Source organism: Peromyscus californicus, unplaced genomic scaffold, assembly GCF_007827085.1.
Source record: "Peromyscus californicus insignis strain IS unplaced genomic scaffold, ASM782708v3 Scaffold_17__1_contigs__length_78620276, whole genome shotgun sequence".
In the NCBI taxonomy this organism is placed as follows: Eukaryota; Metazoa; Chordata; class Mammalia; order Rodentia; family Cricetidae; genus Peromyscus; species Peromyscus californicus.
In genome coordinates this window covers 52,187,941-52,200,302 of record NW_026294469.1, presented here as the reverse complement: position 1 = coordinate 52,200,302, position 12,362 = coordinate 52,187,941, and the positions used below count along the sequence as shown (strand labels likewise).

The 12,362-nt window shown below is 40.1% G+C and overlaps 1 protein-coding gene across 1 annotated transcript in view; it reads left to right on the top strand.

Moving 5' to 3' along the window:
* The first annotated feature begins 5,612 nt into the window (after window positions 1–5,612).
* Txnl1 (thioredoxin like 1) overlaps window positions 5,613–12,362 on the top strand; it is a 28,520-nt gene continuing 21,770 nt past the window's right edge. Inside the window, exon 1 of the mRNA XM_052742312.1 lies at window positions 5,613–5,960. Within this exon, the coding sequence (XP_052598272.1) occupies window positions 5,863–5,960 (98 nt within the window). The 5' untranslated portion in view covers window positions 5,613–5,862. The remainder of the gene's footprint in view (window positions 5,961–12,362) is intronic.

Here is a 12,362-nt window from a genome sequence, read left to right as displayed (position 1 = left end):
CCTTTCCCGAAACTTACTCTGTAGCCCAGGCTGGCCTCGAACTCACAGAGATCTGCCTGCCTCTGCCTCCCGGAGTGCTGGGATTAAAGGTGTGTGCCACCACCACCTGGCTGATTTCCTTACTTTTGAGTGGGCTTTATATCCAGTTAGATAGCTGTTGGTGGCCACCAACATCTGAATGCCATTTTTTGCACCTTTATGCCTCTATTGCCATGATAGTAATTGTAATATTTAATAGTTGTTGAAAATAAGTAGGATGGTTTAATTGCTTCTGTCCCACAATAGTTTTTGTAGCATTTTCTAGAATCATGAAAGCTAGACCACAGGAAAAGGTTTTCAGGTCAGATCCAGCAAAAGTCATCCAGGTCCTGTGTCTTTGATGTTGGTTTCTTCGGCAATAGGGGCCCACTCTCAACCCTTGAGAGGCAACCAAGAACTACAGTGATAATCTTTATTCCTTTGGGAGTCATTTGGACTACCCTGACTAAACCTTCAAAGGGTTCTGGTACCTGGGACTGGAGGGTTTGTTGGTGTACAGTTCTTGTGAGGAGCTTTATCAACCCAAGTAACTAACTTCCTTTAAGATGTGTGTGCATGTGTGTGTGTGTGTGTGTGTGTGTGAATGTGTGTGCATACACTTATATGTACTGTGTATAATTTTAGGTAAATATAAAATAACATGATTTCTTGATACTTTATCAAACCATCTTGGTGTTGTTTGTCCCTTCTTCTGTACTGACCTCCATCCTCCTCTAATGTGGAGCCCTCTCCTTGCTGTTCCATTTCCCACATCTTATTATCTGTATCCTGTGATTCCCCATCCAAGTTCATTCCTTTATACCTTCCTTGCTACTGTGGCTACTCCATTTAGAGTTAGAAACTGAAGATAAGAATGAATATTTGGCATTTATCTGTCTGGGACTGGGTTGCCTCACTCAGAATTTTTCTAGGTGTAGTCAGATGTTTCTCAGGTCCAACCAAGCCCCCACAGTCCTGTGGCCCACTTATAGAATAATCACTCAGAAACTTATATTAATTATAACTGCTTGACCATTAGCTCAGGCTTATTACTGACTAGCTCTTACACTTAAATTAATCCATAATTCTTATCTATGTTTAGCTGCATGGCTTGGTACCTTTTCTCAGTTCTGCCTTGTCATCTTGCTTCATCTGTGTCTGGTTGGCAACTCCTGACTCAGCCCTTCCTCTTCCCAGAATCCTCCTTGTCTGTTCACCCCACCTATACTTCCTGCCTGGCTACTGGCCAATCAGCATTTTGTTTATCAACCAATCAGAGCAACACATATTTACAGCATACAGAACGACATCCCACAGTGTCTAGGTCCATACTCTGCAAATTTCATTATTTCATTTTTCTTTATTGCTGAATAGTAATTCTGTTGTGTATATGTACCACATTTTCCTTATTCGTTCATCTGTTGAAGAACACTTAGCTTGTTTCCATTTCCTGGAATTCCAATTATTGCTGTTATGAATAGGACAGTTATGGACATTGCTGAGCAAGTATGTGAAGTAGGCTGTTGAGTCTTTAGTACATGCCAAAAAGTGGTATAGCCAGATCACATGGTAGATTTATTTTTAGTATTTTGAGAATTCTTTACATTGATTTCCAGAGTAGCTGCACAAATTTGTGTTTCTACCCACAGTGTATGAGGGTTCCTCTCTCTTCATAACCTCATCACCATGTGTTATCAGTTTTGATGCTGCTCTTTGACATCCTGACTTGGGGGGGGTCAAATCTCAAAATTGTTTTAATTGACATTTTCCTGACTGCTAAGGATGATGTACACTTTTTGAGGTATTAGTTAGCCATTTGCATTTCTTCTATTGAGAACTCCCTGTTTCTCCTATGAAGAGCTCCATGTTTAGATCTCTCTAGCCCATTTTATAATTGGGTCATTGGTTTCCTTGACTTTGTGTTTTGAGCTTTGTGTATCTGGATATTAATCTTCTGAGTGATGTATAAGCTGGCAGATTCTGTGGATTTCTTCTTCATTCGATTGGTTGTTTCCTTAGGTGTACAGAAGCTTTTTAGTGTTATGGGTTCCCAGTTGTTGACTGTTGGCTTTAATTCCTTAGCAAATGGAGTCCCCTTCAGAAAGTCCTTTCCTACACCTGTGTCTCATGGATACTATATTTTCATCTGCAGTTTTAGTGACTCAAGTTTGAATTGAGGTCTTTGACTCATTTGGGGCTAGTTTTTGTGTAAGGTGGTAAACTCTACTTTCATTCTTCTGCATGTGAACACTCTCTTTTCCCAACAGCATTTGTTTTTTTTTTTTTTTTTTTTTTTTTGGTTTTTCGAGACAGGGTTTCTCTGTGTAGCTTTGCACCTTTCCTGGAACTCACTTGGTAGTCCAGGCTGGCCTCGAACTCACAGAGATCCGCCTGGCTCTGCCTCCCGAGTGCTGGGATTAAAGGCGTGCGCCACCACCGCCCGGCCAACAGCATTTGTTGAAGATGCTGTCTTTTCTTCAGTATATGCTTTTTGTCTCCAATGGCTATAGTTAAGAGTGCCCATGCTTGACTCTTCTATTTTGTTTAGTTGGTCTACATGTCTTTTTTTTGTGCCAATACTATATTGTTTTTATGACTCCACAATATATCTTGACATCTGGAATTTCTCTAGTATTCCCTTTTTGCTCAATTTGCTCTATCTGGGATGTTTTCTGATTTTATATGAATTTCACAATCCCCCCCCATTTCTGTAAAGAATTTTGTGGATATTTTGATTGGGATTGCATTGAGCCTGTAAACTGCAGGGTGGTCATTTCCACATATTAATTCCACTGCTTTGTGAACACAGGAAACCTCCCCATATTTTTAGTGTCTTTTTCAATCCCTTTTTTCAGAGCTTTGTAGTTTTCATTGTAGAGGTCTTTTCCCTCCTTGGCTATGTCTATTTAAAGATGTTTTGTTGTCTGAAATGCTGTTGTAAATGGCAGTGTGCCCCTGACGTCTTTCTCCTGTGTTTGTTGTTGGTGTCATTACACTATTTGTTTGTTTGTTTTTGTTCAAGACAGGGTTTCTCTGTGTAGCTTTGCGCCTTTCCTGGAACTATATGTTATAATGTTAAGATTATAATGCAGATAGAATTGTAGTTTAGGTCAAAATCACCTGGGTGTTAGACAGTGGCAACAGAGGGAGAGCAAAGGGAGGGAGGGTTTCCTTTCTTGTGCTCCTCCTGTTTCTTAATTGGCCAGCCTGTCCCAATTTAATAAGACTGGTATGTCTGTAAGGAAAGGAACAGTTTGGTTTGTATTGTGCTCGTGTGAATCTATAGTGCAAAGGAAGTCACATAAAAATAAGAAGGACCCCAGGAAACTAACTCTTTCAGCGACCTTCTCATTTATTTCCATTGGTTCCTAATCTTGTGGACTTCCAGTTCCTGGACCCATAAGAATTTTATGTTTTTTTAAATGAAGTTTTTGGGCTTTTTTTTGTTTTTATTTGTAATGTGCATTAGTGTTTTGCCTGCATGTATATCTGTATGAGGGTGTCAGGTACCCTGGAACTGGAGTTACAGATAGTTGTAAGCTGCCGTGGGTTCTGGGAATTGAACCCCGGTCCTATGGAAGAGCAGCCAGTGCTCTTAACTGCTGAGCCATCTCTCCAGCTGGAGAATTTTATGTTGTGATAAGCAACTTGTTCTGTGATATTATGTTAACACAGCTCCAAATGATAAACTGTTTACAAACAGTATTTACTGGGTATTGTATATTTGGTTTGAACATCACTATAACTTTCAGCTTTCACAATTCTATAAAGTAGATATTAACACACTTACTTCTCAGACAAGAAAAACAAAGTTCAGAGAAGTTAATGGCTTGCTCATCTCCGTAAGAGAAGTTGCAGAGACATGGCAAATTCTGCCTGTCTCTATTAAAGTCATTATACTGTCTATAATATAACATGAAAATAAAATGAGGTAATGTATATATCTATATATACACACACACATTCTAATATATATATATACTCTACACCATGTCTGATGCATGTATTAAACAAATATTGCCTATCGTCTGTCCTTTCAACTCACTTGCACATCCTGGTTCCTCTATCTGGAATATTCCTATTACCTTTCATTGTCTAACTTCTTTTTCAAAATTAAATTCTTATTTTTCTTTACTCATAGCCAGTCATTGTATGTCTTTTCATGCATTTTATGTATTTATGTATTTATTTATTTATTGGTTTTTTGAGACAAGGTTTCTCTGTGTAGCTTTGGTGCCTGTCCTGGATCTCACTCTGTAGACCAGGCTGGCCTCAAACTCACAGAGATCCTCCTGGTTCTGCCTCCCGAGTGCTGGGATTAAAGGTGTGCACTGCCACCGCCGCCCGGTCTTTTTCATGAACTTTTTTTTTTCTGGTTTTTCGAGACAGGGTTTCTCTGTGTAGCTTTGCACCTTTCCTGGAACTCAGGCTCTAGCCCAGGCTGGCCTCGAACTCGCAGAGCCCCGCCTGCCTCTGCCTCCCAAGTGCTGGGATTAAAGGCTTGCGCCACCACTGCCCGGCCTTTTTCATGAATTTTTATATCCTATGTCAAATACGTTTTTTGAGAATTTCATACACACATATGTGCTTTGATCAAATCAATCCCAACTCCCTCTGCTCCAATCCCTCTGGTATTCCCCCTCCCACTTTCCCTCTCCACTTCATAGTCTCTTTAAAAAAACAAAAACAAAAACCCAATGACAAGATTGAATTCTGAAGTTACATCATCTGCCCTTTACCTTGTGGTCCAAGCTCATCTCACTTATTTCCAACTTTCTTATCTAAATTTGTTAATGTCGTATGTCACTAGACTCCGGCTTCCTGAAGAAATGGGGGTTGTTTCTTTTTTGTCATAATTTGGGTACATAATACTTTCCGAACGAATGCTCAAAGCACCCATATGTAATGAAATCCGCAAGGGAATGTTTCTAACATCTATTTTGCGAGTGGTGACTTGCCCAGAATACAAGACAGGACCATTGTTAAAGTTCTTGCAAAGAATGCCTTATGAGCTTAGGCAATAGTCATGGGTCCACAATGGACAGGGGAGTCCCTTCGCCCAGTCTCCCCCAAGTCAAATCCTCGGGAAAGAAAGAAAGAGAGAAAGAGAGAGAGAGAGAGAGAGAGAGAGAGAGAGAGAGAGAGAGAGAGAGAGAGAGAGAGAGAGAGAGAGAGAGAGAGAGAGAGAGAGAGAGAGAGAGAGAGAGAGAGAGAGAGAGAGAGAGAGAGAAGAAGAAGAAGAAGAAGAAGAAGAAGAAGAAGAAGAAGAAGAAGAAGAAGAAGAAAGAAAAATAGATGATAGATACACAGATATAGATAAAGATAAATAGATGATATAGATATATAGATACACAGGTAAAGATAAATAGATATAAATGAATGAATAAGTAATAAGTAAAAACAAAACAAAACTTCAGGTCAGTGAAGCGATGGAAGCAAATTCAGAACGCTAGCGGAGCCGCAAACTCCTACAGCCTGGACCTACGTCTGCGCCTGCGCCTGCGCCTTGCGCCATTCCAGCAGCGCAAGGTTCAGGTGGGCCAGCAAACGGAAGGCGCGGAAATGACGTCAAAGGCGCCGGAGCCAGGGCTCCCTCGGCGCGGTGGCTGCTGGGTGCTGCGCGCCTTTCCCCTCTCGCTCCCCCTCCCAGGCCGCGTCTCCTCCCCCTCGGCTCGTCTGCTCCCTGGCGTGACTCGGCACTCAGAGCTCCGGCAGGACACGTCGTGGTCGCCGCTCCGGTCCAGGCCCCGGCCTCCCGCAGCCTCCCTCGGGCCTCCCTCGGGCTTTCTTCTTAAGTTTTGAAGCCGGAAGCGTCGCGGCCGCGCTGCCGGGTTCTCTGTGAGGATGGTGGGAGTGAAGCCGGTCGGGAGCGATCCAGATTTCCAGCCGGAGCTGAGTGGGGCGGGCTCCAGACTGGCTGTGGTCAAGTTCACCATGAGAGGGTAAGGCCGAGTCTGGGCCCTGTTGGCATTCTTCTGTGGGTCCCTTTCCCCCATCCCCCCCGCCCCTATTTTCCGGGTCCCAGTTCCCCTGTCGTCTTAATGCTCTGGAATGTCCGGTGGTGACTACCGCCCAGGCCGCTGCCAGGTTTAGGCCTCGGCTCTAGAGAGAGGGTCTCAGATGTGCCTAGGGGGGCTTCCAGGCGGGCACAGAGGCCAATCTGGTGGGTCTCGCCGCTCAGGACATGCCTACCCGCCGTCTTTAAATTCGCCGATGTCCTCTGCTCTTGGGGGCGGCCCGCGACTTCTTTCAGCTTGTAGGAGTCTCAACCTCGACTGCCTGCGCCGGTTCCTGTCTTTGGGAAGAACCAGCTATCATTCGCATTTTTGTATCCCTGGAAGCTTAATTCTCCAAACGCTTTGATTTCTCTTCACCTGCGTTTTCTGCAAAGCCTTTGAAAGATGCAGATGAGGCTGCCCATCTAGTCCGAATAACGTGTAGTCTTAAGGCATAGTTGGTGCATTTTGAATTAAGTTAATGGGACAAAATGATTTTGTAATGTGCGTAGTGTGTTTGTACCATGCTTGGTTTTGTCTCAGGCTACTCTGTGTATGCAGATTACAGAAACAAAATACAGACACAAAAAAGTATTTATGTGTCACCGGTTGGACAGACCTCTGTGTTTGACCAAATTGCCTTTTTTAACTTAATGATTTAAGATGATCGGGATCGGAAAAGATGTTAGTTGTCTTTGGATAGAATTACAGTGTAAAGGATAAAAAGCTGGTGGGTCGCTTATTGGGTGTATAATATTCTTTTTTTGTTTGTTTGTTTTTGTTTTTTGAGACAGGGTTTCTCTATGTAGTTTTGGTGCCTGTCCTGTAGCTCACGCTGTAGCCCAGGCTGGCCTCGAACTCACAGAGATCCGCCTGGCTCTGCCTCCCGAGTGCTAGGATTAAAGGCGTGTGCCACCACTGCCTGGCCGGGTGTATAATATTCTTATATGTAAATTGGAAGTAGGCCTTAAGAGCCAAAATTCAGCGTGTATTTACAGATCTCTTGTATGTAGCACTACGTAGTTAGGAGGTTTGGAGGTCTTCATTTAGAGATTCTTCTGGCATTATTTACACATATACCAACTGGGAGCAGTCCACTTCCAGTACCACTGTTTATGTAACAGGTACACTTGCCCGTGTAGTTGTGTTGTTTGTTTTATTTTTAATGCCGGAGGAAAAATTTGTAGTTTCTAGTACAGAGTTCAGTGAATGTTGAGTTTACAAATGTAGATGAGCTTAAGGGGATTGGAGGACAAATAGAGATGAAAACAAGTTAGAGGGTTTTGTTGGTGATGTTTGTTTTGTTTTGGGCCAGGCTCCCATAGAACTGAAAAGGGAAGCTGGGTGGTAGTGGTGCAATCCTTTAATCCCAGCACTCGGGAGGCAGAACCAGGTGGATCTCTGTGAGTTCAAGGCCAGCCTGGGCTACCAAGTGAGTTCCAGGACAGGTGCAAAGCTATAAAGAGAAACCCTGTCTCAAAAACCCAAAAAAAAAAAAAAAAAAAAAAAAAAAAAAAAAAAATTGAGAAAGGGCAGTACGTTCATTTAATAGAGGGAAATAGGGTGCCCATGTGACCTGATACGTTTACATTTACTAAATTAGACTGTCAGGTATCAAGACATGTCTCAGAGGAATGTTGGGATTCTAGAACTGTGTCTTCTCAGCTTTAACCATTTTGTCACGTGTGTAGCTTTTACACTAGGAGAATACCTGCACATTTGTTGACTAGCCGACACCAGAGGAGCGGTACCTGCACATTTGTTGACTAGCCGACACCAGAGGAGCGGACGCATGGCTTCAATAAGGAATCTTACTTTTAGTTCTTCCTTCTAATTCTGGTCAGCTGGAGCTTTTGCACTCCGTCACTCAATGACGTCGTACCCCCTTACCATACCAGGGGCAGAGTAACAAGTAGTCATTGATTGAAGTGAGGAAAGTGGGGAAACATTGCTGCTGCTGAAACTTTTCTGTTAGCGGTGCGGTGTCCTTTTTAACACACTGTGGAGATTGATTGGTGGAGACCTGGATCACTTATTAAAATGTTTTTATGGAGTGAAAATGACATTTTTGTAAAAACTTAAGGCAAATATGTGCTTACATTTAGAGAACATTTTTAGTTTAAAAGAATATTTAGGTAACACTTAGGAATCTAGTAAGGTTGTAGTTACCCTTAGCATTCTTTCTTATTTTTAAAATATCCTTAACATTCTTTCAACATGGGCAGTCAAGACATTCATTGTTCTCTGAGCTCGCTGTCAGTGTAACTGGCTTTATTTATACTTGATGACTTGCAAAGAACTATGTCCAATAAAGTCTGTCAGAAACTGCTCAGGGAAAGCTAATGTTCCCTCATTTTAGGTTGAGGGCATAATTTTTTATAGTATCTGATTTTTCACTTCAATGATGTGCTTTAAGCTAAACTGTACATGGCTTATCAACCATTTGTCTAAATTAATTTTCCTCAACCAGTGTATAGATTGCTTTGTTCAAGAAATCTTCAAAAGCTCTTAATTATATGTGTAGGGCCTTTGAACATACTAGGTAGGCACTCTACCACGGACTTACACCTCAAACCCCATTTTTTTTTTTTTTTTTTTTTTTTTTTTTTTTGGTTTTTCGAGACAGGGTTTCTCTGTGTAGCTTTGCGCCTCTCCTGGAACTCACTTGGTAGCCCAGGCTGGCCTCGAACTCACAGAGATCCGCCTGCCTCTGCCTCCCGAGTGCTGGGATTAAAGGCGTGCGCCACCACCGCCCAGCTCCATTTTTTTTTTAAATAGTAAAATATATATAACATAAAATTGATTTTAGCAATTTTTTTTTTTTTTTTAAGCTCAGACTAGCCTCTTGTGATCCTCCTGTTTTAGCCTTCTGAATGCTGGAATTACAGGTATTCACCACTATATGGAGTCATTTTAGCAATTTCAAAGAGTATAACTTAGTGGTATTATGTACATTCATTCACAAAATTGTGTTATCATCACTATTATTTCCTAAAGTAACTTTATCATCTCAAGTAGAAACTCAGCCTGTTAAGTAGTAACTCCCCATCCTCACTTTTCCAGAAGAACAAACCTGTTAGATCCCACCTTTTCCATATCAACCTACTCCCAGGTAGTCTCCATTGTACTTTCAGTCTTTAGGAATTTGCCTATTTTAGGCACCTTATGTGAGTGCAGCCATAACAATGTATGCTTCCTTTTTCTTCGTTTTAGTCATTTACTTAGTATGTTTTCAAGATTCATCTGTAGCATAGCTTGTTTCAGTATTTCATTCCTTTTTATAGTTGCAAATATATCCCATTGTGTTTATATATCATTTTATCCATTCATCTGTTGATGGACACTTGACTTGTGTTTGCTTTTAGCTGTTAAGAATAACAAACACTACCTGGGGCAGTGGTGGTGCATGCCTTTAATCCCAGCACTCAGGAGGCAGAGCCAGGAGGATCTCTGTGAGTTTGAGGCCAGCCTGATCTACAGAGTGAGATCCAGGACAGGCACCAAAACTACACAGAGAAACCCTGTCTCTGAAAACCAAAAAAAACAAACAAACAAAAACACTACTGTGAACACTGGCAAATTATATATTTTTCAGTCTCTGCTGTAATCTATTTTTTTAATACAGATTGCTTTAAATGAATTAACTACAATTCTATCTGCATTATAATCTTAACATTATAACCTAACAACAATTCAGTTTACTCTCTTATATTTTCCTGACAAGATGAGAAGAATATTGATCTATTCATACTGTTAAGAGAATTAATTCTATATGTTAATACCTATTCTGGGACTGGAAAGATAGCTCAGCAGTTAAGAGCATGATCTGCTCTTCCAGAGGACCTGGGTTCAATTTCTAGCACCTATATGGTAGCTCACAACCACTTGTAACTCCAGTTCCAAGGGATATGATACCCTCTTCTGATCTCCAACTGCATCAGACTGCATCAGACATCAACGTGATGTTATATATATATATATAAAATACATGCAGGCAAAACATTTACATAAAATAAAATCTTTGGGAAGGTGTTTTAAAAAATACCTATTCTGGTAAGATTTTTAAAATAACTGTCTCCAAATAGTTGCTTCTTAAATATGGCCAGATACATTGAGTGGTTATCAAAAGTGCTGTTTTATTGTTTTGGTTTGTGGTATGCTAAGCTCAAAGAATGTGTAGTTTCTTCCCCATTAGTATGATATGAATGATTTTTGTCTTGAAATAGTGAATATATTACTTTTTTTTTCCCAGTAAGTCAAATCTTCCTGTTACAGACAGTTTACCCTGTATTTTGTTTTCTTAAAGCAGGTGTCATAGTTAACCATTCAGGAAGGATGCTAGTGGTGTGTATGAGGATGTTGAGTTCCTGTAGTACCTTAGCTTGTTCAAAAGTATATTACTAACATGTACAAAGTATTAATTACATATTACAAAATTGCTAAGGACTGACAGTAGTTTACCAACATAAGATAGCCCAGTAGCCTGTAGAAGCTAGACAGATAACTATCTGTGAGTGCAGTTAGTGAAGTGGCGAAGGCCAGGGCATGCTGAAACCTAGGAGTGGTTTCAATCGGAAGTGTGTGTTTGTTTGTTTTTTGGCAGGGGAGCTTTGATGACTAACATTCAAGAATACACTAATTATTAAAATGTATACCTTGATCAATTTTTCAAGTGACCACATCTTTATAATCAACATTAAGTATAAGAAATACATCATCGGGTTGGGGATTTAGCTCAGTGGTAGAGTGCTTGCTTAGTAAGCACAAGGCCCTGGGTTCGGTCCTCAGCTCCGAAAAACAAAAACAAACAAAAAAACAAAAACAAAAAACAAACAAGAAAAATAAATACATCATCATTAACAGTCCCAGATTCTTGCATCTTTGGGCTCCTTCCCATCTCTTTTGGATTCTAAAACTGTTAGAAGAATTGTATTTTGTAGTCTTGCTCCTTTTCAAGAGTATATAGTTTCTTCATGAGCATGCAGCATGTAGTATATGGCCATCGCTTTATAAAGAACAGCAACTAAATACTGAAGATCTGTTATGGACTTTTGACAATGGTAGTTAAAGAGTTAGCGTCTAGGACATAATTCTTTGGAGTTTTTATTTTTTGGCTGGGGATTGAATCTAGGGTCTCACATATGATATACAAATGATCTGCTACTGAGCTTTCCCATAGCCCTGTTCTTGACAGTTGTAAAACTTTAAATGAGGTAACAGGAATTTAACATTTTTGGGAATTGTGAATGTAGCAAATGGCCAAAGTATATTATTTTATTAATAAAGTTTCTTAAAATAAATGTATTTTATGTGATTTACATAACCAGTTATGGATATAACTGTGTTTTAGTAACTACAATACATTTAGAAATGGCCTGTTTGAAAGTTATCCCCTGTGGAAAAACAAACCTTCTGAAATGAGGCTTTAGAAAGTGCATACATTTTCTTTATCCTTGTTTGCATGTATATTTATACAAGCTTTGCTAAAAAAAAGAGCACTGGCTATAGAAGAAGGTGGGGAGGGGGGCAGTTATCAAGCTTATGAATATCATTTAATATTATGGCTATAAGGAAAAATTTTATTTATTAATAAAAACTGAATAGCTCCTTTAAAAAGAACTGGGATTGGGTTGAATTTATAAATTGTCCTACCTGTGGCCCTTTTACGAACTAGGATGTTGGGTTTTGAATAGCACAACTTACTTACCTTTTGGCCTTCAGTTCCTTTTTGTTTGTTTGTTTGTTTGTTGAGATGGGTCTCTCCTAGAACTTGCTTTGTAAACCAGGCTGGCTTCTAGTTTGCAGAGATCAGTCTCCCTCTGCCTCCCCAGTGCTGGAATGAAAAGTGTGTGCCACCATACCTGGTCATAATTTGTTTTTTAATTTTTTAATTTAATTTCTCAAACTATATTTAATATTACTGGTATAGTTAGATTTGAGTCTGTCATTTGCTATATTTCTCATTGCCCCACTTGCCTTTATTTTTTCTTTTAATATTTTTTGGATTAACAAATTATCTTTGATTATATTTATGAATAATTTTTATGAAATTTAAAATTATCTTACATAGTGCTTCAAGTATTTTTCTCTTCAGTAGTTTCAAATTGTATGTATATTTTAGCCTGTTTAAAATGACCTCATGTTAATGATTCCTGAATTTTTATGTAGACATTCTGGCCTTGAACTCACTGAGACCTACCTACATTAATCCCAAGTGCTGGGATTAATGGCATGCACTGCCGCACTAAGCCTTGTTCTTTAGGTTGTAGAAGGTAATTGTGTTAGGTTCCACACTCTTTATCCCTTATCTGAAATGTGTGGGTTCAGAGTGTTTGAGCTTTCAGAGTT